Source organism: Scyliorhinus canicula, chromosome 7 (genome assembly GCF_902713615.1).
Source record: "Scyliorhinus canicula chromosome 7, sScyCan1.1, whole genome shotgun sequence".
In the NCBI taxonomy this organism is placed as follows: domain Eukaryota; kingdom Metazoa; phylum Chordata; class Chondrichthyes; order Carcharhiniformes; family Scyliorhinidae; genus Scyliorhinus; species Scyliorhinus canicula.
This window is the reverse complement of record NC_052152.1, coordinates 21,153,057-21,177,950: the sequence shown is the minus strand read 5'-3', so window position 1 is coordinate 21,177,950 and position 24,894 is coordinate 21,153,057. Positions and strand designations below refer to the sequence as shown.

Here is a 24,894-nt window from a genome sequence, read left to right as displayed (position 1 = left end):
GAAGCTTGGCCATGGTCTATAAACATAGCTTCTAAAAACATTTGCCCTGCAGTTAGATCTTCACAATCCTATTTTTTAAATCTCCGCCTGCTTGCAGAAAGCAGGAACGTTGCAGATTATTAACTACTCATTTATCAACGTCACTGCCAGGCAACACAATGCAGCAGAACTGCACAAAGTAGCCACCCTGATCCCAGCAACAGCATCTAATTAGCATAGCCTACCACAGCAATCGCACCAGATGATTGGCTGCCTTTCAAACTTGTTGGTCAAATCACAGAGAGATATGTTAATAACATACTTCTGTTGCTAGGGTACAGCCGCCTACTTGTGCCCAATAGGAAAACAAGAGGTAAACAAGTGAAAATTATGCTTTGTCATAATTCCAAGCTGCTTTTAACCCCTGAAATAACCAGTATGGAGCCAGCAAAAATACAAATGGAGAATATTCACAATTTTTACCAGAATAAACTGTGCACATACATGAAACCCTAATTACAGGCTGCAAACCACCAGTAAAACATTAAATTCACTGCAAAATTGTGGAAACAGACATACGAATCAAAATTTATATGTTTGGAGTCATGATCCTCACACCTTTCTCAGCAAGCTGTATAAAAAGCTTGATGAACATTTGTATACGTTTTCCTGGCTAGGGTTACACAACCACATCATGTTGGCATTTTAATTTGTTATTTCAAAATTTATTGTATGTGGCACTTTGTTCTCTGTCCAAGGGAAAGCACACCATTAAAAAAAATGTTTACTGATGCCATACAAATAATACTCATTAATCCAGTACAGTCTTAATAAAAATTATCCAATATTGTAACTGCAGTGATAGAATACATTGGTATCACAATGCTCGTATAAGTATGGAAACTGTAAAATAGTGCTGGAATAGCTGAACTGTCATTGCAGGCTTACAGTAGTATCATATTCTAAGGCAGAACAGACAACTGTGTTTATATTTGGTATTAAATAGTGTAGCATCTTTGAAAATCATTATAAACCTGGCAGAAGTAGTACGCCTTTAACCTAATCTTTTAAAAAGTACGCTTTCTTAAAAATGTTAAGTACACCCCTACAAGTTCTTATTTGTCGACAGATTGCAGTAATGTATCCCCACAGAAGAGCAGACTCTGAAAATGGCAAAGTTACTCATGGAAAAGAAACCGAGGGACTCACTTGAGGCGGCACTGTAGCACAGTGGTTAGCACTATCACTTCACAGCTCCAGGGTACCAAGTCGATTCCCAGCTTGGGTCACTGTCTGTGGGAGTCTGCACGTTCTCCCCGTATCTGCGTGGGTTTCCTCTGGGTGATCCAGTTTCCTCCCACAATCCAAAGACGTGCAGGTTAGGTGGATTGGCCATGCTAAATTGCCCTTAGTGTCCAAAGGGGTTGGAAGGGAATGCTGGGTTACGGGTATGGGGTGGAGGTGTGAGCTTAAATGGGGTGTTCTTTCCGAGGGCCAGTGCAGACTCGATGGGCCAAATGGCCTCCTTCTGCACTGTAAGTTCTATGTCCACAACAATATCTTGCTGCACTATCAATAACATGCTGGTTAATGTTAAGACCCTCTCATCACAATCAAAATGGTCACAAAAGATTTCCAATGGCATTGCTCAAGAAGATTGCTCAATAAATGGCTTTTGTTCAACAACACCATGAAAAAAACAGACTTTTTGGCTACTCAATCCCCACATTGTTTTTGGGTTGCAGGTCCAAATTGTTACATTTGCTTTTGTAACACTAACTACACATGAAAAACAATTTGTTGGATGGGACATCTTCGTCAAGGATATGGAGAATTTCCTGAACTTCAAATATTGCCAGAGGATCTTTTACTCCTTCCAGAGAAGGTATCTCAGGTTAGCATTTGATCTGAAAGTTAGCACGTTCAATGATACAGCACATCATCATTACTGCACTGTACCATAGATTATCTTCTCAAGTCTTTGAAGTAGGGCCCACTTGATTTTGATTCATAGATTAGGATAGTATTCAACCAAAGCTGGTACCTAAAATCTTGAGGGTAACGTGCCACATAAATTCATCTTCACAATATTGCTTAAATCTATGTCCCTGACATCACAGCAGTAATACTCTGCAGTTCTCTGTGGACGGCATGGTAGCACAGTGGTTAGCAATGTTGCTTCAAAGCACCAGGGACTCGGGTTCGATTCCCGGTTTGGGTCACTGTCTGTGCGGAGTTTGTACGTTCTCCCAGTGTCTGCATGGGTTTTCTCCGGATGCTCCAGTTTCTTCCCACAAGTCCCGAAAGACGTGCTTAAGTGAATTGGGCATTCTGAATTCTCCCTCAGTGTACCCAAACAGGCGCCGTAGTGTGCCGACTAGGGGATTGTCACAGTAACATCATTGCAATGTTAATGTACGCCTACTTGTGACACTAATGAAGATTATTATGGAGTCCACATTATAGGAGGGATGTGATAGCACAGGAAAGGTGCAGAAAATATGTACCAGGATGTTGCCTGAGCTGGAGGCTTTTAGTTATGAAGAGCGATTGGATAGACTGGGGTTGTTTTCCTTGGAGCTGAGGAGGGACATCATTGAGATGTATAAAATTATGAGGGCACAGATAGAGTAGACAGAAAGAAACTTGTCCCCTTGGTGGAGGGATCAACAACCAGGTGTGAGGAAAACTCTTTTCACCAGAGGGTAGTGAGAACTTGGAACTCACTGCCTGAAAGGGTGGTGGAGGCACAGACCCTCAAAATTTTAACAACTATTTTGATGTGCACTTGCAATGTCAAGGCGTGCAAAGTTATGGGTTCAAGTGCTGAAAAATGCGATAATAGTTAGATGGTTGTTTTTGAGCGGCGCAGCCACAATTGGGCAGAGGGTCTTTTCTATGCTGTAGACCTCTATGACAGCTCACAACCTTGTACTCCTCTGAGAGGCCATAGAAGACAGAGCTAGTCTCTGATCTGCACAGACTTACTAGCATTGAACAAACAATAAAAATCCTTCAACATTTCTTCACTTGTGCCCAAAAGTTTAAGTCATGAAAAGATATCACCACTCATGCAACCAATGCTGCCTTCGCCAGAAAAACAAGGGAAATTTAGTGAAGAAAAATACTTAAAATGGAGCAAATCACTAAAAATCAGCAATTTGTTCAGGAAGCTCATGGCATAAGAATTCAACAAGATCAACTTTAACTTTCAACATGATTAAACAAGGGCAGTTCTTCCATCTTCCAATAGTAAAAATCAACTTACTGGATATTAATGTAAATAATGAACTTCGAAAATAAATACACATTTACTTTAAAATATCCACAAACATTTTCTGTCTTCTGTTGAAGTACACTTGTGCAAGCATTAGCACGCTCCATTGGCCTTTCCTCATATTTGAGCCATATATATGTTTTCATGACAAACCTGCAATCTTGCATGGGAGTTTGTACTTCCCCTTTGTTCCAGTATTAAAATAATCAATTCACAAAAAAAGTCTTTAAAATTGATTCTTTATCTAGCAGACTGTACCATGATGGATACTGTTAACCCAAACGTCTTTGTCAGTATTTATAAGTTAAACTACTTGCGTAGTGAATTTATCTGGCATTTATATTACAAGGTACACGGCAGGTATCCGACTGACTTGTATCCACAAATGTTACTAGTAGTGAGTGATGCAGAGATCAAGACTTGGTCTCAACATTAAATGCACTAGCAAATCATACTTAAGTATTAAAAATTAGTTAGTTGTAGAAAAGTGAGAAAATAATAATCATCTTTAGACTTTGTTGATGTAATGTTTCAACACCGCACAAAACACTCATTAGCAGAGAAGGGACAACAGTGAGATTATACTTATTCTTCTACAGCTATTGTGCAGTATTTATTGATATAAAATCAAAGCCCACTGTTCAACTGGACATTCTCCAAAGTGATGATGGATGAGTTCAATTACAGTAAAAGTAAATAATTCTGGCTGTATTGAGATTTTGCAACTTTTGTCATCGGGGCCACTCATTTTAAGTCACCAATAAATTCCCAGCTTAACCTGGAATTCTATTTCCAGTCACAACCTCTCCAATAATGGAGCAGTCCATGCCAGCCGACAGCAGGACGAATAACATGAATAACATGCAGGCGATGACAGGTAACATATTGGCTGGGTAATGGCAATTTTGATCAGAAAGCACAGCCATCGCAGGGACCTTCCAGTAACTTCATTGAAGCCTACTTGTGACAATAAGTGATTATTATTATTCAACATTGAGAGTCACCAATGACCAGAAGCTTAACTAGATCAGACATACAAATTCTGACTGCAAGGGTAGAGGAGGCTGGATTCATGACTATGCCCTGAACTCTCAAATCCCATCTTTATCAACCAGGTTTAAGGTTGAAGCTGGGGTGTTACCAGTCCCCTAGATGGATGTACAACACTCAAAAATGTTTGACACCATTAGTGGGCTCAATATCCAACACCTCCACAACCAGAGTACAATGGCTGCAGTTGTTTGATATACTGGATGTAGTGCAACAAATGTTGCTCCAACAGCTATGGCTTCCCATGCAGTCTCTACCATCACAAGGAGCAATGTTGTAGTAACACCATAATCTTTATACTTCATTCCAAGTCACACATCTTTACTAGACATACATCATCATTCTTTATTTCAGAATAAATAGGGAATTCTAAAGAATATGGAGTACCATTGTGGGAGCACAATCACCAACACCTTTCCCAATGGCAGGCAGAAATGATCAACAAATGTAGCTAAGTCAGCATCATCTATGTCCCAATAACTAAAAGAGTAACACAAGCTTTAAAAAACAAAATCCAGATTTGCCATTGAGGGAGTGCACCCAAGGTTCACCAGACTTGTTCTTGGGATGGTGGGGTTGTCTTTATCTGAAGAGAGATTGGGTACACTGGGCCTGTATTCTCTATAGTGTCGAAGAATGAGAGATGATCTCATTGAAAACAACAAAATACTTTAAGTAATAGACAGGGCAGATGCAGGCACAATGTTGCCCTTGATTGGAGAGTCTAGAACCAGGGGGCACAATTTGAAAATAAGGGGGAAGACATTTGGGACCGAAATGATGAGGAATTTCTGTAAACAGAGGGTTGTGAATTTTTGGAATTTTCCACCCCAGAAGGCTGTGGAAGCTGTCATTGAATGTTTTCAAGGTACAGATTGATACATTTCTGATTAGCAATAACATAAAGGGTTATGAGGTATAGTGTAGGTAAAAGGCATTGAAGTGTTTGATCAGCCATGATTGTATTGAATGGTGGAGCAAATTCGATAAGCTAAATGGCCTACTACTGTGAACATGCAACAACCATAATAAATATATAGCTAACAAGAGGCGGGTTCTACCTTTTCGAACAGTATAAATATTAGCACTTGGTGCATAACAAAACTTTTTTACAATATACAGCATTAATTTGTACTGAATAAACAGGTGATGAGCTAATTATTAAATAAACAAGTGACAGAGGACACTTTTGTTTTAAGGAGAATGACAAAGTGACGAGGGGAAAAAATGATTTTACACAAGAAGTGGTTAGGATCTGGAACGCACTGCCTGAGTGTGTGTGGAGGAGGCAGATTCAACCACGGCTTTCAAAAGATAATTCAATTAGCATCTGAAGGAAAACAATTGTAGGGCTAGGGGGAAAACACAGCAGAGTGGAATGGTCGCGTCCTGTGCTGTAACTATTCTTAACTAAAATCTCAAGTTATTTTCTACTTTACTTGAAGGTTTCAAGTTATACTTGGAATGTCTAAGAAAGATGAAACATTCAGGAGATATTTAATGAACATCAACATGGAGGAAATAAATATATAGTGTAGGGTTATAAATATATACAGTAGGGTTCCATGAACAAGATCAGTATTCAACTGGTATGTTATGTAAACATACCAGAATAAATTGGTTTAACAACAAAAAAAAACTTGGATATAGTTCTGAACTGTTTTGAACAGATGCATAATAATATGGTTGGGGAAAGACAGATGGCACCATTTGTGGGGTTTTCCCTTTATAAAATTGCAATTTCCCTATGCTCTTACCAGTCAAAATTATTGCATTTAAAGCATTCAGAAATAAGCAGCTGTTGTATTTGCTTTTAGAAACTGATTTTTTTTGATGATGTATGGTTACATCTAGTTACATCTGTACATTGAATCCAGTTCTTTACTCAAAAAACAGCAATTGTGTTTCGTTGCAGATGAGGCAATTTTTATTGGTCTACAAAAATGGTTCAGGAAGTATTTAATTGTTAGACAAAACATTCTTAGATTCCTCTGCAGCAAGTAAAATAAGTCCCATTACTTAAGAGTGCTACTAATTGGCTTGGGTCAGTGATACCAATAATCCTATTAACATCTTTGTCAGGATAACTTATAATAAAGCATTCAAAAGGTGCAGTGAGGGAAACAATTAGTAACATATAACATATTGCATACCACAAATCATTTTCTCTTCATCCCTTCAGGCCAGACCTTTGTTTTAACTGTCCACCCACCAAATGAAGTGGCCCGCAGACATATTCTTCCAGAGTATGTTCAATGTTCGAAAAAATCTTAAGACCTCAAAACAAATTTCAAAAAAATCAAAGCAACCATGTCCTTTGCAGCCAATCCTTTTCGCCAACATCTTCCATGCTTCAGGTACCTCCTGAATAGAATAGTTTTGTGCAACTGCATTGACATTCTCCTCACTGCAACATGTTTCTTCAAACAGTCTGGGTCTCTGACAGCAATGGCTCCATTAGATGTCTGGCAGGATCAGTAACTTGCGTTAGACCAGACACCTCAAACCACCTAGTCTCTTAATGCTCCAGTTCCCCAATAGAAACTCAGTCTGCAATTTCACTAACCCGACTGCACCAGCAAGTCACATTGTGCTGCATATAGAACATAGAACAGTACAGCACAGAACAGGCCCTTCAGCCTTCGATGTTGTGCCGAGCATTGTCCGAAACCAAGATCAAGCTATCCCACTCCCCGTCATTCTGGTGTGCTCCATGTGCCTATCCAATAACCGCTTGAATGTTCCTAAAGTGTCCGACTCCACTATCACAGCAGGAAGTCCATTCCACACCCTAACCACTCTCTGAGTCAAGAACCTACCTCGGATATCCCTCCTATATCTCCCACCCTGAATCTTATAGTTATGCCCCCTTGTAACAGATACAACTTGGATTTTAACACAAAAGTACCACCAAGCAGTAGTTCAATGTTATATTCCTAATTGCAACCAGCAGAGACAATTCATATTATTTGACTAAGGAGTTAAGCTCAGTTGCAGCTTTGAATTCATACAATAATGTAGTATATTATGCTTCAGTTTATTTTGCTTGAAGCTGTTTTAAGGTTACCAAATTAGTTAAAATAAAGAACAGAACCCCAATTAAGCAGTGATTTGTTCCACAATACTATATAGTAAAAATGACAAGAAGAAATGACGGACTCAGGCAGCCAATACCATCCTGAGCTAAGAATTAATTATTGAATCATACAGCACAGAAGCACCCATTAAGCCTCGAGTGCCTGTGTCAGTTCTTTGAAAGAGTTATCCAATTGCTACTCTCGCCTCCACTTTCACCATTTTAAAGTTACTATTCGATCTGCTTCTGTCATTCTCCCGGGCAGTGCATTTTAGATCATTAATCAGAATACAGAAATATCCTCATGTCTGCCGTTAGCTATTTTGCCAACCAACATAAATCTGTGTCTACTGGTTACCTATCCCCCACTATCACACTTTTGCCTTATTTTCTCTAGCCAAATCCTTGATAATTTGCAACGCTATTAAATTTCCCCTTAACCCATAATATCTGTAACTCTTATATTAAGCCTCTCCAATGCCTTTCGTTCAGTCAGTAAATCAAATCAACATTTTTCCATCAGTGCAAAATTAAGAATTAGTTGGTAGATGAACTCTGATTTGACTGGGTACTAGTCCATTTGATGTTCAGAATGAAATTTAGTAAGCGGAGAAACAAGAGGTTTTGCAGATTCAAGTTGCTTCCTGGTAGTTGTCTTGGCATCAAAATCTCAGAATAACATAAAGGTGAAAATACCTGTGTGCATTGTCTTCTTCTGTCGAGTCTCATATCATTCTTTGTGGAGGTTCTAGCTGCAAAACCACAGCGCTCTACAAAAACAAAAACATTAATGAGGGGGAATGTAGAAATTATTTTTAAATGTTGGAATCGGACATAAATATTGACTAGATGCTAATTAGTTATTATCGCACATCAGGCTGACATTAAAAAGGACAAGGCTACAGTGAACTACAATTTTATAAAGTGTCTCATCAAGCTCTTAGGTTTGAAGGAGCGAAATGGATGTGCACAATTTTAAAACTTGTACCCATTCATATTAGGACTCCCTGGAGCACACCAAAATGTTTTAAGCTACTCATCAACTTTCAAAAATAAGACTAATAAGTAGTGTTGTTCTGATAGTTTTGTGATTGAAAAAAATCTGGAAAGTCTGCATGTTTAGCAATGAAGAACACAAATATAACTCAATTCAAAGACTGTTGTTACATTTATTCCAATGTGAATGCACTCACTTATTTTGTTCTGTTATCCTAATTTTAAAATTTTCACATCTCAGCACTCAAACATGCAAATTTTATGCTGTATCATAGAATTTCCAATACAGAAGGAGGCCATTCAGCCCAGCGAGCTTGTACTGGCCCTTGGAAAGAGCACCCTACTTGAGCCCACACTTCCAACCTATCCCAGTTACCCAGTAACCCCACCTAACCTTTTTGGACACTAAAGGACAATTTAGCATAGCCAAGCCACCTAACCTGCACATCTTTAGACTGTGGGAGGAAACCGGACCTCCTGGAGAAAACCGACGCAGACAAGGGAAAACGTGCTGACTCCGCATAGACAGTGGGTATCAAACCTGGGACCCTGGAGCTGTGAAGCAACTGTGCTAACCACTGCTGCCCATGAGTATTAAACTTATTCACTTCTAATTTATTAGTGAAATTATCGATGGTTATTGCGGATAGGCGAAATGTGGTGTTGAGACCACAATCAGATCAACCATGATCTTATTGTTGAATGATGGTGATGGCTCGAGGGACCGAATGGCCTCCTGCTCCAAATTCATATGTTCCTAATTTCATGATAGATCAGGGATCAATGCATTCAACGATGCTGGAAATGAAACTGTTTGAAACAGTAAAAGCATCATAATGCCCAAAATAAGAACTGTACTAGTCCTTCGTACTGTAATCTTCTACTACATTCTTTTAATCAACTGCCTTTATGGCATGCATGCATTGGCCAAGACATAGAAGCAGAAGTACTCCATTCGGCTCACTGAGTCTGCTCCACCATTCAATGAGATCCTGACTGGTCTGATATAATAATAATCTTTATTGTCACAAGTAGACTTACATTAACACTGCAATGGTTACTGTGAAAAGCCCCTAGTCATCACATTCCGGCGCCTGCTCGAGTACACCGAGCGAGAATTCAAAATATCCAATTCACCTCACAGCACGTCTTTCAGGACTTCTGGGAGGAAACCGGAGCGCCCGACGGAAGCCCACGCAAACACGGGGAGAAGGTGCAGACTCCGCGCAGTGATCCAAGCTGGGAATGATATAATCCCCACCTCCACTTTCCCACCTTATCCCCATAACACTTGATTCCGTTACTGATTTTTTTTTTTAATCTGGAGGTTTAGGATGGGTGCTATTTGTACACAAGTAATCAAAACAACAGTTATCATGATCCTCAACATTAATCTGATTGCAGCAAACCTCAAAATATACTTGAAACTGTGCTAGTACAGTAGGGATCCACCATCAGAGGAAACCACAAAATAACTGGCAGATATGTGATTGCAAGTTGGTCAGGGAACCTGTGCATAGTTCAGTACTGTTTTTTCCTGCCCTGTCCAATATCATAAAGCAAATAAAATTATACTCACACTGGGAGCCCACAAGAATAAACACAAATGCTGATTTTAAGGGGCAACTGCCAATATTGGCAAAACCGGAAAAAAATCCCAAACTGTTCACTGAGCCATTTGGCAAAAGGCAAAAATTAATGCACAATTAAATTGTGTTTAAAGTGGCCCTAGGAGATAGTTAAGACACCCTTGTTTCGATCTCAGAAAATTAATATGACTGAAAAAGGCTTTTTTCTGCTCCTTGATCAATTTTTCCACAACTCCAAATTAATTTCCGAGCTACCGATTCCATCCTTCTCACATGGATGTGGAGATTCCGCCGTTGGGCTGGGTGGGCACAGTAAGAAGCCTCACAACACCAGGTTAAAGTCCAACAGGTTTATTTGAAATCACAAGCTTTTGGACCGCTGCTCCTTCTTCAGGTGGCAACAGGTCTCGCAGACAACAATCCAAGACTAAACTAGTTATACTCTCAAGCTTGGTGTCATACTTGATCACAAGTTGAGCTTCAGACCACACATTCGCACCATCAGCCAGACCACCTATTTAAACTTAAGTAACTTTAACTTGGTTTCACCCACCTCAGCCCATCTGTTACAGAAATCCTCATCCATGTCTTTATTACCTCTTGATTCACCTTTTCCAACACACTGCTAGCTGGTCTTCCCCATTCTATTCTCCAGAAACTTGAAGAGTACCCAATTCATTTTTTTTTCAATTAAGGGGCAATTTGGTGTAGCCAGTCCACCTAGCCTGCACATCTTTGGGTTGTGGGGCGAAACCCACGCAGACACACGGAGAATGTGCAAACTCAACATGGAAAGTGACCCAGAGCCGGGATCGAACCCGGGTCCTCAGCGCCGTAGTCCCAGTGCTAACCAATGCGCCACTGTGCTACCCCGGGATTTTGTATATTTTGACCAAATTCAATAGTGCTTTGAAAATTTAGAATTTTCAAATTGAAGCATTCTCTGCAACATTTATTATCTTGCATACCCTATATTTAAAATAAATAAGTAAATCTGGCTATCAATCTTTACAGTGATGTTATTTTAATGTGCACATACAGACAGGGTATGTGTAAAGTGATCCTGGATTCATATCAATGTGAACATTGCAACATAACTCCAGGGGGGTGATCAGAATTTTCTTTTTCTTTTTTCATGGGTGTTTGCATTGCTGGCAAGGTTAACATTGTTGCCCTTCCCGAAATGCCCTCAGTAGGTCGGTGATGAGCCATCTTCTTGAGCTACCGCAGTCCATGTGGCTTATGCAAAAACACAGCGCAGTTAGGAGGTGGGGGGGTCTAGGATTTGGATCGACCAACAACATAGTTCCAAGTTTGGTACTTGATGGGGGAACTTGCAGGTAGTGGTGTTCCCATGCACCTCCTGCCCTTGTTTGTTCTTCTAGGTAGTATTGGCCGCAGTTTTGCAAAGTACTATCGAAGGAGGCTTAGTGAGCTGCCGTACTGCAATGATACAAACATCTGCACTTGTGCTGCTGGTGGAACAAGTGCATGTTTAAGATCATACACTAGGCATCAAGAAAGGTTTGCCCAGGATGGTGTTTAACATCTTCAGTTTTGTTGGACCTGCACTCATCCCAAAAAGTGAAGAATATTCCAACACATTCCTCACATGTGCCCATTTTGGGAAGTCAGGAAGTGAGTTACTTGCTACAGCACCTCAACTGTTATTGTAGCCACGCAATATATGGCTAGTCCACTTTTGTTTCTAGTCAATAATAACACCACACACTCCTGCCACTTGCCAGTCCAAGCCCCACTGTTGGCCAGATCTTCTGCTCATGGTCATTGATGAAGCACCCAAAGCTGGTTGAGCCATCTTTCTGTGACTCAAACAAACCAGTAGAGCACTTTACTCCAATTGCCACCGATTCCAATTTTGCTAAGGGTCTCTGATGGCAAACTTGGTCAAATGCTGCCTTGATGTCAAGATCAGACACTTTCATCTCACCTCTAGAATTCAGCCTTTTTAATCCACGTTTGGACTAAAGCTATAATGAGATCTACAACAGAGTAGTCCTGGCAGAATCCAAACATAGCATTGCTGACCAGGTTGTTGCTGAGTATGTCACTTGATAGCACTATAGGTGACACCTTCCATTACTGTGCTGATAATTGAGAGTAGATTTATGGGGTATGAATTGGCAGGATTGTATTTGTCCTGTTTTGTGGACAATACATAGCTCAATAATTTTCCACATTGTTGGGAAGATTCCAGCGTTGGAGCTGCAGTAACTCCAGAATGCACCAAGACAAACTGAACACCAAAAAAGCTTGGCAGTCTGTGCCGTATAACTCCACTGCAGTAAGAAACCAGGTTCAATAATGCTCAGGCTGTTCATTGGACCATCAAGGTAATTTATAAAGCTATCGGACAAAGTCCGACTCTTCCAAGTGCAGTCTACCAACATTAAAAGAAAAATCTGTGCATTAATTTTGCTAGCTGAGCTAGCTCTCCATTGTTGAAGCTCTCAAGTTGGTAGAAAGGCAGCCAAAGAGTGAAGCCATTATGGTAAAGGCTTAACGATGAAGTCAACTTTTCAATGCCAAGTGACAAGAGAACAACTTCACAAAGAGCCATAGCCACTAATTTTAATCCTCTCAAATTTCAAGGGAAAACTTATTTTGCATAGAACTATGGCAGATTATATTTTTCATCTGGATCTATTTATGTCATTATTCTAACAGCCAAAACAGTTAGCACTGGAATTTAAGCTTCAGTTAGAAACAAATGTATCATTGCTAACATAAAAAGATACCCAAGAGAAAATGCTGGAAAATCTCACCAGGTCTGGCAGCATCTGTAGGGGGAGAAAAGAGCTAATGTTTCGAGTCCGATGACTCTTTGTCGAAGCTAACAGACAGAGAAAGTGGGAAATATTTATACTGTGGAGTGAGAATGAAAGATGAGTCACAGCCACAGAAACCCAGGCAAACCGGGTGCTAATGACCACAGAAACCAAGGGAAAGAGTGCTAATGGCAGTTCCCAGAGAGGACAAAAGATGTGAAAGGTCAAACAGCAGGGAATCTAACATCAGAGGATGAATTGTAGATGTGGGGGGAGGGGAAGCAAAGAGGAGTAAGGTGAAGGAAAGGTGGATAAGATTGGGGAGGGGGGTAATTAAATATATATTAAGAAAGAAATGGTAAAAAGACAGTTAAAATTAAATGAAAAGAAATGGGTCAAGGTGGGGTAGAGCTGATCATCTGAAGTTGTTGAATTCGATGTTCAGGCCGGAAGGCTGTAGCGTGCCTAACCGGAAGATGAGATGTTGTTCCTCCAGTTTGCGTTGAGCTTCACTGGAACATTGCAGCAGGCCAAGAACAGACATGTGGGCATGGGAGCAGGGTCTTTGATTAAAATGGCAAGCAACAGGACGGTCAGGGTCCTGAATGCGCACAGACCAAAGATGCTTAGCAAAGCGATTACCCAGTCTGTGTTTGGTCTCTCAAGACAAAAGATGGAAAATTATAGGCCAATTAGCCTAACATCGGTTGTTGGTAAAATTCTAGAATCGATCGTTAAGGATGAGATTTCTAAATTCTTGGAAGAGCAGGGTCGGATTAGAACAAGTCAACATGGATTTAGTAAGGGGAGGTCGTGCCTGACGAACCTGTTAGAATTCTTTGAGGAGGTGACAAGTAGGTTAGACCAGGGAAACCCAGTGGATGTGGTCTATCTGGATTTCCAAAAGGCCTTTGATAAGGTGCCACACAGGAGGCTGCTGAGTAAGGTGAGGACCCATGGTGTTCGAAGTGAGCTACTGGCATGGGTTGAGGATTGGCTGTCTGACAGAAGGCAGAGAGTTGGGATAAAAGGTTCTTTTTCGGAATGGCAGCCGGTGACCAGTGGTGTCCCACAGGGTTCAGTGTTGGGGCCGCAGCTGTTCACCATATATATTAATGATCTGGATGAAGGGACTGGGGGCATTCTAGCGAAGTTTGCCGATGATACGAAGTTCATTGGTCAGGCAGGTAGTGCTGAGGAAGTGGGAAGGCTGCAGAAGGATCTAGACAGTTTGGGAGAGTGGTGCAGGAAATGGCTGATGCAATTCAACGTGAGAAAATGTGAGGTCTTGCACTTTGGAAAAAAGAATCCAAGCATAGACTACTTTCTAAACGGTGAGAAAATTCATAATGCCAAAGTACAAAGGGATCTGGGAGTGCTAGTCGAGGATTCCCTAAAGGTAAACATGCAGGCTGAATCCGTGATTAAGAAAGCGAATGCAATGTTGTCATTTATCTCAAGAGGGTTGGAATATAAAAGCAGCGATGTGCTACTGGGCCTTTATAAGGCTCTGGTTAGGCCCCATTTGGAGTACTGTGTCCAGTTTTGGGCCCCACATCTCAGGAAGGACATACTGGTACTGGAGTGTGTCCAGCGGAGATTCACACGGATGATCCCTGGAATGGCAGGTCTAACATATGAGGAACGGCTGAGGATCCTGGGATTGTATTCATTGGAGTTTAGAAGGTTAAGGGGAGATCTAATAGAAACCTACAAGATAATACATGGCTTAGAAAGGGTGGACGCAAAGAAACTGTTTCCGTTAGGCGAGGAGACGAGGACCCGTGGGCACAGCCTTAGAATTAGAGGGGGTAAATTCAGAACAGAAATGCGGAGACATTTCTTCAGCCAGAGAGTGGTGGGCCTGTGGAATTCATTGCCGCGGAGTGCAGTGGAGGCCGGGACGCTAAATGGCTTCAAGGCAGAGATAGATAAATTCTTGATGTCGCGTGGAATTAAGGGCTACGGGGAGAATGCTGGTAGGTGGAGTTGAAATGCCCATCAGCCATGATTGAATGGCGGAGTGGACTCGATGGGCCGAATGGCCTTACTTCCACTCCTATGTCTTATGGTCTTATATAGAGGAGACCACATTGGGAGCAGCGAATGCAGTAGACCAAATTGGAAGAGATGCAAGTGAAACGCTGCTTAACCTGGAATGAGTATTTTGGGCCTGGGATGTTAAGCATGAAAGAGGTAAAGGGGCAGGTGTTACACCTTCTGCGATTGCATGGGAAGGTGCCATGGGTGATGGGAGAGGTACTGGGTATGGTTGAGGAGTGGACTAGATTGTCTGGAGGGAACGGTCTCTGTGAAATGCTGACAGCGGGAGTGAAGGAAAGATGTTTTTGGTGGTGGCATCACGCTGGAGTTGGCAAAAATGGCGGAGGATTATTCTTTGCATATGGAGGCTGGTGGGATGAAATGCAAGAACGAGGGGTCTCTATCCTTGTTCTGGGAGGGAGTGGAGAGGTCGAGGGTAGTGGCGCGGGAGATGGACCGCACACTGTTGAGGACCCTGTCCACAACTGTAGGTAGGAAATCACAGTTGAGGAAGAAGGAACAAATTTTTGAAGCACCATTTTGGAAAGTGGCATCATCGGAACAAATGCGACGGAGGTGAAGGAGTTGAAAGAAAGGGATGGAGTCCTTACAGGGTGTAGGGTGCAAAGAGCTGCAGTCCAGATAACTGTGGTGTCAGTGGGCTTGTAGTGGATATTAGTGGATAGTCTATTGCTGGAAATGGGGAGACAGAAAGATCAAGGAAGGGAAGTGTCTGACATGGACCAGGCGAAAGTGATGGAGGGGTGGAAACATGCGAAGTTGATGAATTTTTCCAAATCCGGGCGAGGGCATGACGCGGCACCAAAATAGTCATCAATGGGGCTGGTTTAGCTCACTCAGCTAAATCGTTGGCTTTTAAAGCAGACCAAGCAGGCCAGCAGCACGGTTCGATTCCCATACCAGCCTCCCCGGACAGGCGCCGGAATGTGGCGACTAGGGGCTTTTCATAGTAACTTCACTGAAGCCTACTCGTGACAATAAGCGATTTGCATTTTTTGCAATGTATCGGTAAAGGAATTGTGGGAGGGGGCTCGGATAGGCCTGGAACAAGGAATGTTCCACATACCCCATAAAAAGGCAAGCATAGCTAGGACCCATTGCTACACCTTTGATTTGGAAAAAGTGAGATAAGTTAAAGGGGAAGTTGCTGAGAGATAGAACAAGTTCAGCCAGGCGGAGGAGAGTGGTGGTGGATGGGAACTGTGTGGGCCTCTTTTCGACAAAGAACAAAGAACTCTCAGGCCATCCTGGTGTGGGATGGAGGTGTAGAGAGATTGCACATCCATGGTGAATAGAATGCGGTGAGGGCCCGTGAACTGGAAGCTGACAATATGACGCAGTTCATCAGAGGAATCCCGGATGTAGGTGGGGAGGGAATGGACCAGAGGAGTGAGGATGGAGTCACGATAATAGGAAATAAGTGTTCAGTGGGGCAAGAGCATGCTGACACAATGGGCCTGCCGGGTCCATGTACAGATACCCAACCACCTGTCAGCGACAAAATTCCACGTTGTTTACTAACCAAAGCAAAAATCCAAAAAGACTAAAAACACAAAGACCATCAGCAAATATATGAAGGTAGTACAAATTAAAACTGATTCTCAATTTGGTTGCAAATTTCTAGCATATTGCATTGCTCATTTTATTTTCCAAATCAAAAGTTGCACAACTTCTATTTTCATCACATTCCCCTCCCAAAAAGCCATAAAACCTCTCAGAAGCTCACAGGTCACTTTATATCCATTTTGATATTGTTTACATAGAATTTACAGTGCAGAAGGAGGCCATTCGGCCCATCGAGTCTGCACCGACTCCTGGAAAGAGCACCCTACCCATGGTTAACACCTCCACCCTATCCCCATAACCCAGCAACCCCACCCAACACTAAGGGCAATTTTGGACACTAAGGGCAATTTATCATGGCCAATCCACCTAACCTGCACATCTTTGGACTGTGGGAGGAAACCGGAACACCCGGAGGAAACCCACGCACACACGGGAAGGATGTGCAGACTCCGCACAGACAGTGACCCAAGCCGGAATCGAACCTGGGACCCTGGAGCTGTGAAGCGATTGTGCTATCCACAATGCTACCATGCTGCCCCCGTGACTGAGGGGGGAAACCGGAGCACCCAGAAGAAACCCACACAGACATTGCGAGAATGTGCAAACTCCACAGTGTCACCCGAGCTAACCACTGTGCCACCATGCTGACCAAATAACTTTGAAATTTGCACCAATTCTGTGGAAAGCATGTCCTCTCTCACTCATTTAAAAACTGATAGGTTACGCTCGTGCAATAGTAACAAATGCAAAGCCAAGAATTGTCCAGAGAAAGAGCAAGTGCTGCAAAACCATTTAAACTAGATGTCTGCTGAAAAACATGTGCTGAGAAAAGATAAATTGATTAGAAAAAATGTAATTTTAGATTTCTAAAGCATTACAACAGCCTAATTTCAGTTAGTTAGCCCAGTCAATCCAAACATTTTGTACAAGTAAAACATCAGGAGCTATTGCTAACACTAATTTCTATGAAGATATTTCAGCCTAAAGGTCATGTTTAGGCTGAAAACAGTTCAGTTTGCATTTTTACTAAATAGCTAAAATCTTAAGTCAGAAAATGTTCTTGTCCCGATATGAAATTTGATTCAGGTACTGAAAAAGCTCTTACTGCAAAGCGGAATATAAATTGCAATCTTCGGAAATTCAAAATTTGAGACATATCCAGCAAGGATCTCACATTTCAGCACTTTGGAGCATTCACTAGACAAAGACAAGTTACACTATCACTTCTGCGCCATCTTCTCAAGACTAAACATAGATGCAAAAGTTGTAATTTCGTACACTTAGCACAAAAGATCTTACATCTGTCATGTAGCAGCATGGTCTATTGTCGTAAATGGTTGCCACCAGTGTCTGCGACCAACATACAGGAATATCCCAAGTGAGTAACAAATTATCAACACCTGGCTAGACAAAACCATTCGCTGAGTGAGCCAAAAGCATACTCAGGGAAGCATTTCAGAAAGATGAAGAAAGTGAAGAACTTAAGGAGAGGAGGATAGTGGGGTAAACAAAGTTGTGATGCAGATTCAGACCAGGGCTATAAAAATTGAACTTTTAACTTCATACAATATGAATTGAAGATGGATAAGCATACTAAGAAAAAGAGAAAAAGAAGGCTTTGCTGGTAAGGCTAGTTGAGGATAGGCAAGAGGAGATTCCACTGGAGCATAACCACTGACATGAACTAGTTGGGTTGAATAGCCTGTTTCTGTGCTGTATTTCTATATAATCTAATCCTATATAAAACATTCAGGACGGAATACAAGATTGGTAGGGATTGCAGAAATAGGTTTGAGCAAACCCATTTAGAAATACTCAAAAGACTAAATAGGATTTAATACTTATGGGGAAGGGGAGCTAGTGAGGTCAGTGAGGGCAAGGGTGAAGGACAAGCTGTACTTGGTGCAGGACAAAAATACATACAGCTGGAATTTATGGATGGCTGAAGGTCAAGCAAGAACATCACTGGAGTAGTTGAGTCTGAAGGTGACAAAAGCATACAAAGGCCGTTTCAGTAGTGGAAGGTTCAGTTTGGGACAGAAGCAGGCAATGTTGCAGTGAAAGTAGGTTTACGCAGTGGTAGAAATGAAAGGATGTTCAATGTTCAGCTGAGGGTACAGTAAACCACGCTTACCAGCTATCAGTTTCAGCATGAGACAGCCCAAAGAGTAGAATGGCAGCAATGCCTATATAACAAATAGCTCTTCAATTCTGCATTTCGTGGCTCCTAGGAAAAGAGGCAATAGCTGCTTTTATATCCTGCTAACTCGTGTGTTAAAGGCTGCCAACTTCCATTACATGATTCTCACACAGCTGTCAGCAACTCCAGAGCATATCTGCCAGATTCTCTTAGGGTTGCTGCCATAGCGGCCTGGTAAAACCTGTGCATCAGAAGCCAATCGCCTAAGCACCCAAATGAATGCAGTGTAAAAATGGATAATATTAAACTACATTTATCTAGTGAGTATAAATGAATGTGTTTCCTCAAAGGTTTATTTATTCAGAGTCAACTGCCACTGTCAGAGGCTGAATTTAGACAAGTGTTTACAATCAGTTCAAGGAAAATACAAAATAGAAAAGAGCCAAACAACATATTAAACCAAAGCAAGCAAATTCTTAATTCTTAAAAACAGCACCAAAAATTGAAATGACTGCAGGCAAAAATTCACCAGCAACGCTGCAGCCAACAGTGCCACTATCGATTCCCCAGCCCTGTGGAGGCAACTAGCTCTACTGTCTCTGGTGGCATTCTCTTTGGGAACGGGAATGAGTGGCTCAACAAAGGGTCAAAATTGATGGTTGGTTGGGGGGAGGGGGGGGGGGTGATGGTGCAGTGGGGCTACATCATTCCAGGAACATGCATTTCCTCTTCAGGAGATCTTATTTCTGATGGCTCCCTCAGCATCTACAGTCTTCTGGTCCGTTGCCCACATTCCATGGCCATTTATAAGTCGATGAGCACTGAACCAAGCAGGTTATTCAACCACTTTTTAACCAAAGCTAACTCCAACCCTGATCAACTCCTTAACCAACATATTCACCAGGGATTACTGGACAGCAATTAGCAATGAAAATTCTCATTGTATTTCTCACCTTCATGCACGTTAAGATTAAGCTTGGAACAAATGACCAATAGGTCATCCAGAAGTGGGTCACAATTTTTATACTACCAACAAGAAAATATATCCATTCTGAGTATGGCATCATACAACCATAATTCTGAAAAAGGTTTTTTTTAAATTTAAAGTACCCAATTTTTTTTCCCCCCAATTAAGGGCCAGTTTAGCATAGCCAATCCATCTACCCTGCACATCTTTTGAGCTGTGGGGATGAGCCCCATGCAGACACGGGAAGAATGTGCAAACTCCTCACAGACAGTGACCCGGGGCCAGGACCAAACCCGGGTCCTCGGTGCCGTGAAGCCACAGTGCTAACCACTAAGCCACCATGCTGCCCTGCACGCCAGGTTTTAATTGGTCCGCCATTGATAGCCATGCCTTCAGCTGCCAAGGCCCCAAGCTCTGGAATTCCCTTCCTAAATCTCTTTCTTTCTTTTAAGTCACTGCTTAAAGCCGGGGTCAAACCTGGATCCCCCGCGCCATGAGCTAGCAGTGCTAACCACTACACCACCATCTTAAAAAGGTTTTCAGAGCCAGTTTTAGATTTTTGTAATCTACAATGCTCCCATTTCTAAAATGGATAGTAAATCGAGTAGGGTTCGGATTTTTGGGTAATCAGTCCCAAAAAATACAACTTAAAAGGTGAATTTGAAATTAATGTGAATACAACTGGAACAATTATAAATAGCGCCACGAACCCTGATTAAACATTAGCTGCTTCTGTTCTTGGATAATATGAGAAAATAAAAAAATTAACATTATTTTTAATCAATCTAGGGTTCAGTGTGGAAACTCAGCATCAGCAATAAACAGTTCTTTACTTTAACAAATGAAAGACATCTGAATTTGTTTGAATCTTTACATATAATCAAAATGACTGACAATGCTCAAGACAACCAAGGGACTACACTACACTCCCTCAAACTCACTCAGTATCAGCCACTGAAACAACATTATCAACACTTAAGTGGAAAACAAATGTCGGATTATTTATTTTTAAGCATTCAAATAATTTATCATCCTGAAGACGACATTCTTACAAGCAACATTTTAAAAAATGGACAACTCAGTGCCGGATGACTTCACATTTGAAAAGCAATGCATATTTCCTATTTGAAAAACTGATAATGGATACAAATGAGATAGCAAACCTCAAACCAAGGATATGTTTAGGTCAAACAATCCAGCCAGGCAGGCGGAGTAATTTACATATTACATCATAGTAAAATATTCTAATTAAGACTCCGGTCATGCAAGGGGCGTGATGCAGTGGCCGCGTTGCGCTCAAGCAAGAGCATAACGCAGCCGCTAGATCCTGGGTGAAGCCTCCTGTGGGCCCCCTGGCAGCCTTCACGCCTCGCGGGATATAGCCGAGCCCTGCGAGGAATCGGAATCGGAACTCCTCCCAAAAGGGGCAGGACAAAATGGCGCTTGCTAAAGTACGTCTGAAACCTACTTAAAGTACACCTAACCTGGATCTTCTGGCCTCCCTCGATCTAATGACATCCCCAGGGAGGCTGCAGAGGGCGCCGATCAGTACTGGTTCATAAGATCGTGGACCAGGTGGAACGGAATCGGGGTGTGGGGGGGTCCTCCTGGCCACTGGAGGTCCCTGGGTGGTCAGGGATAGAGCATGGTGGTCTCCTGGGCCTTCCCCTGGATCGTGGGCTCCTTGGCACTCTCCAGCTGGCACATTGGCACTGCCAATGTGCCCAGGTGGTAGTGCAAGGGTGCCTGGGAGGCTCCTCAAAGGGTCAGGGCCAGAGGGGGACCAGGCCCGTGAAAGGAGGGTTTGAAGGGTGGGGATGTGCAGGGCAGATAAATCGGGGCCTCTGGGAGGTTGTGGGGTGACGGCTGGGAGCCCTGGAAAGGGGGCGGGGAGGGGGAGAAAGAGAAAGAGGAGGAGATGTGGGGGAGTGCCCATCTATATGGGGGAGGTTGACATGGGTGGGGGGGGGGGGGGAGAGAGGGGGGGGGGGTCCACAGCTCACAGAGATCGGGTACCATTTCAAAATTGCAGTCCAATTGGGTGGCACAGTAGCACAGTGGGTAGCACTGTTGCTTCACAGCTTCAGGGACCCAGGTTCGATTCACGGCTTGGGTCACTGTCTGTGTGGAGTCTGCATGTTCTCCCTGTGTCTGCGTGGGTTTCCTCCGGGTGCTCCGGTTTCCTCCCACAAGTCCCGAAAGCCGTGCTTCCGGTAATTTGGACATTCTGAATTCTCCCTCTGTGTACCCGAGCAGGCGCCGGAATGTGGCAACCAGTGGCTTTTCACAGTAACTTTACTGCAGTGTTAATGTAAACCTACTTGTGACAATAAAGATTATGATCTCTGCATTCAGCTCCCCAAAGCTGGAAAAAACATCCAATTGTGGGCTAAACCGGTGAGAAACTCCCCAGGGCCCAAAAAAGTGACTAAGTGTCATCGGAGAGCAATGGGAACTCGCTGGCAGAGCCTACAGGAAACTTCCCAAAAAGCCCTCCACAAACGAACAGACATTTTTCCATTGAATTCCGCCCATGGTCTGGTGCCCCATAAAAGGGACACACCGAAACAACTCAAGTCGTCACTAGCATACTTTTCTTTTTAAATAAAGCTCAAAACTGGTCCCTCTTTTATAATTTAGATACCACATAGCCTAAAGCAATAGTTAAACTTCTAGTGTGGATAGTCCTGCTCCAAGTACCAATGACATGGACCAGAGAACACCAGAAATCAAGATTTACAATTGAAAGATGCCATTATATTTAGGATTCTGAATTAAATATTTCTAAATTTTAAAAATTTACAACATTTAAAGCCAAGTGTAAAAAGCACAATTGGAACGTTTAGTGATGTACAAGCATGCAGATTCATCTCATATTAGAGCAACTCTTGTTGGCTCGGTGCATTGAACATGCAAGAGTATTTGGAGCTCAGCTTCATTATTGCAGCATGTACTTAAATCAGGCATCATGATTTAAGCATGATTTACTCAAATGCACTTTAAATCATCCTTCTGAATCCAAGCTGGTGGCTGCCTCGCTGGAAAAAGCATCATGTAGTACCATGCTAAAATCGCTCTGAAATATTGTTCCAGAAAAAAAAAGAGCTGATCAAGTGCTGAAATTAAACATTTGGTGCAATTCTCAACCATTCCAATTTCCTACTCTTATCTCTTTGCCGGAAAGAAGTGGTTTTCTTAATTGGTGTGCCTTCAGTTCAGTTGGAAATCCTCCAGTTCACTGTAATATTAACTTTGCTGCTTGAGCATTGTACAAATATCACGCAACTATATCGAAATAGGGAATATTTCAAGAATCAGTTCCAATAATCTACGACTTTAAAATTATACACTACTTTTAATCAGCTTAGCTCAGTTGGTAGCACCCTTGTATTAGTCAAATCATTAATTTAAGCCCCTTTATGAACACTGATAACATTCTCACTTAATTAGGAAGATAACCCTTGGCTTTGTTGGGGTTATTATATTTATTTTGTCTTCTTGTTGCCTGATTGGACCATGTGATCATTCTTGTATTAGTGGTGGCAAATAAATAAAATAAATTAACCTGTGGGCAACCCAGTGTCACGCTTATTCATCCATCAAAAGAGACCTACACCAGATCTGATGGAAGGATGTCATGGGCATGTCACGAAGAATGAGACAATCTGATCAGTTGCCTCTGCTTTTTCCTTCCCTTCCATTAACACCAAACGTCCCTCACAAGATGTCTTCCCTCACCCACCCCGAGCCTGAACTTACACATTTCTTTAGTATTTCTCTGATCTCACGTTGTCCCCTCAGGTGGCAGCTTGGTTATGAGACATACCCCTTGCACCTTCAGTACTATTGCCAATAAACTGTCACCCACCTAATTTAACCTCCTGGCTTCTTTGTTCGCTATCATTATTTGCTCACCCTCTTTAGGTATTGCTCCACACCCCCTTCTAAAATCTGCTATCATCACTCTTCTCTTCAAAAACACAACAAACCTTTACCCCTCTATCCTCGTAAATTACTGACCCCTTTCCAACCATCTGTCCTCTTCTAAGTTGCTCAAATGGGTTAAATCCCAAAGCTGTACCCATCTTTCCCAGAATACCACATTTGAATCACACCAATCAAATTTCCAATGCAGCCACCATATCAAAAGCACTTTCAAAGTCATAAACATCTTGTTACTGTAACTAAGATAAAATATCTTTCCTCGTTCTTCGCGGCTAGTCAGTGACCTTTGGCACGGTTGACCTCCAACCTCTCCCCACTGTTGTTCACCTGGATGGGTTGCATTCAGCAGATGCCATTTATCTATCCAAACATAGCCTGAAAATCAGCTGCAATGGATTTACTAGCCACGCCTACACACATTATCTCTGGTCCATTCCAAGGAGCATTGCTATTTTTCACCACGCTGCCCTTAGCCACATCATCTGAAAACTCAGCATAGGTTTCCACAATTACAGCAATATCTAGCTCCACCTTACTGTTTCTCATGATCCCTCTGCTGCTTCTAAATTGTCAGCCTGGTACCCGAAACCCAGTTCTAGATAAGCAGCAATTCCCTCCAAGTAAATATTAGGAAGACCAAAGCCATAGTCTTCTCTGCCACAAAATTCATTCCCTGGACAACAATCTCATCATTCTCCCTGGCAACGAGGGGAGATTGATACAGACAATTTGCAACCAGGAGAGCATATCTGGCCACCAAGATGGATTTTCCTCCATATATCCATGTGATCACTAAAACCATCTATTTTCCCTTCATTATCTTACTCCTGAAACCCTTATCCATGCCTCTGTTACCTCTAAAACTTGAATACGCAAACCCAATCCTGGCCAGTCTCCTACATTATACTTGGCAGAAACTTGAGGCCATCCAAATCTCTGCTGCCGGTCTCCTACTTCACATCTTGTCCTATTCATCAACCTATACTGGGATCCTAATTAAGCCTCCTCTCAATTTTAAAATCCAGAGATTTCAAATGTCTCCCCAGTTTAACCTTCTCCTTACCTCTAATCTGCTCCAGCCCTCCAGTATTCCTCTAACGCTGACCCCATTCAGCACCTCAGATTTTAGTCACTCTACGACTGACAGATGCCCATGCTCTGGAATAGTTTCCCTAAATCTCACCAACTCTCTTTCCTTCCTTAAGATGTTTCTTTAAAAACTTTCTCCTTTACCAAGCTTTTGGTCAGCTGCACAATTTGCTGGATATCAACCCTGTGGAACATTTTACTGTTCTAACGGCATTATACTGTATTAATACAGTAGGTGTAATCCATAGAACCATAGAATTAGAACCATAGAATTCCTACAGTGGAGGAGGCCGCTCAACCTGCACAAACCCTTGGAAAGAGCACCCTACCGAGGCCCACTTCCCCGCCCTACCCCTGTAACCCTCTC

General features: G+C 42.3%; 1 protein-coding gene across 4 annotated transcripts in view; it reads right to left on the bottom strand.

Moving 5' to 3' along the window:
• Positions 1-24,894, bottom strand: part of dyrk1aa (dual-specificity tyrosine-(Y)-phosphorylation regulated kinase 1A, a) — a 142,807-nt gene that overhangs the window by 84,933 nt on the left and 32,980 nt on the right. For all 4 annotated transcript variants that reach the window (XM_038801492.1, XM_038801494.1, XM_038801493.1 and 1 more), the window contains exon 2: positions 8,079-8,152. In XM_038801492.1, coding sequence (XP_038657420.1) covers positions 8,079-8,088 — 10 coding nt within the window. In that variant the 5' untranslated portion in view covers positions 8,089-8,152. The remainder of the gene's footprint in view (positions 1-8,078; positions 8,153-24,894) is intronic.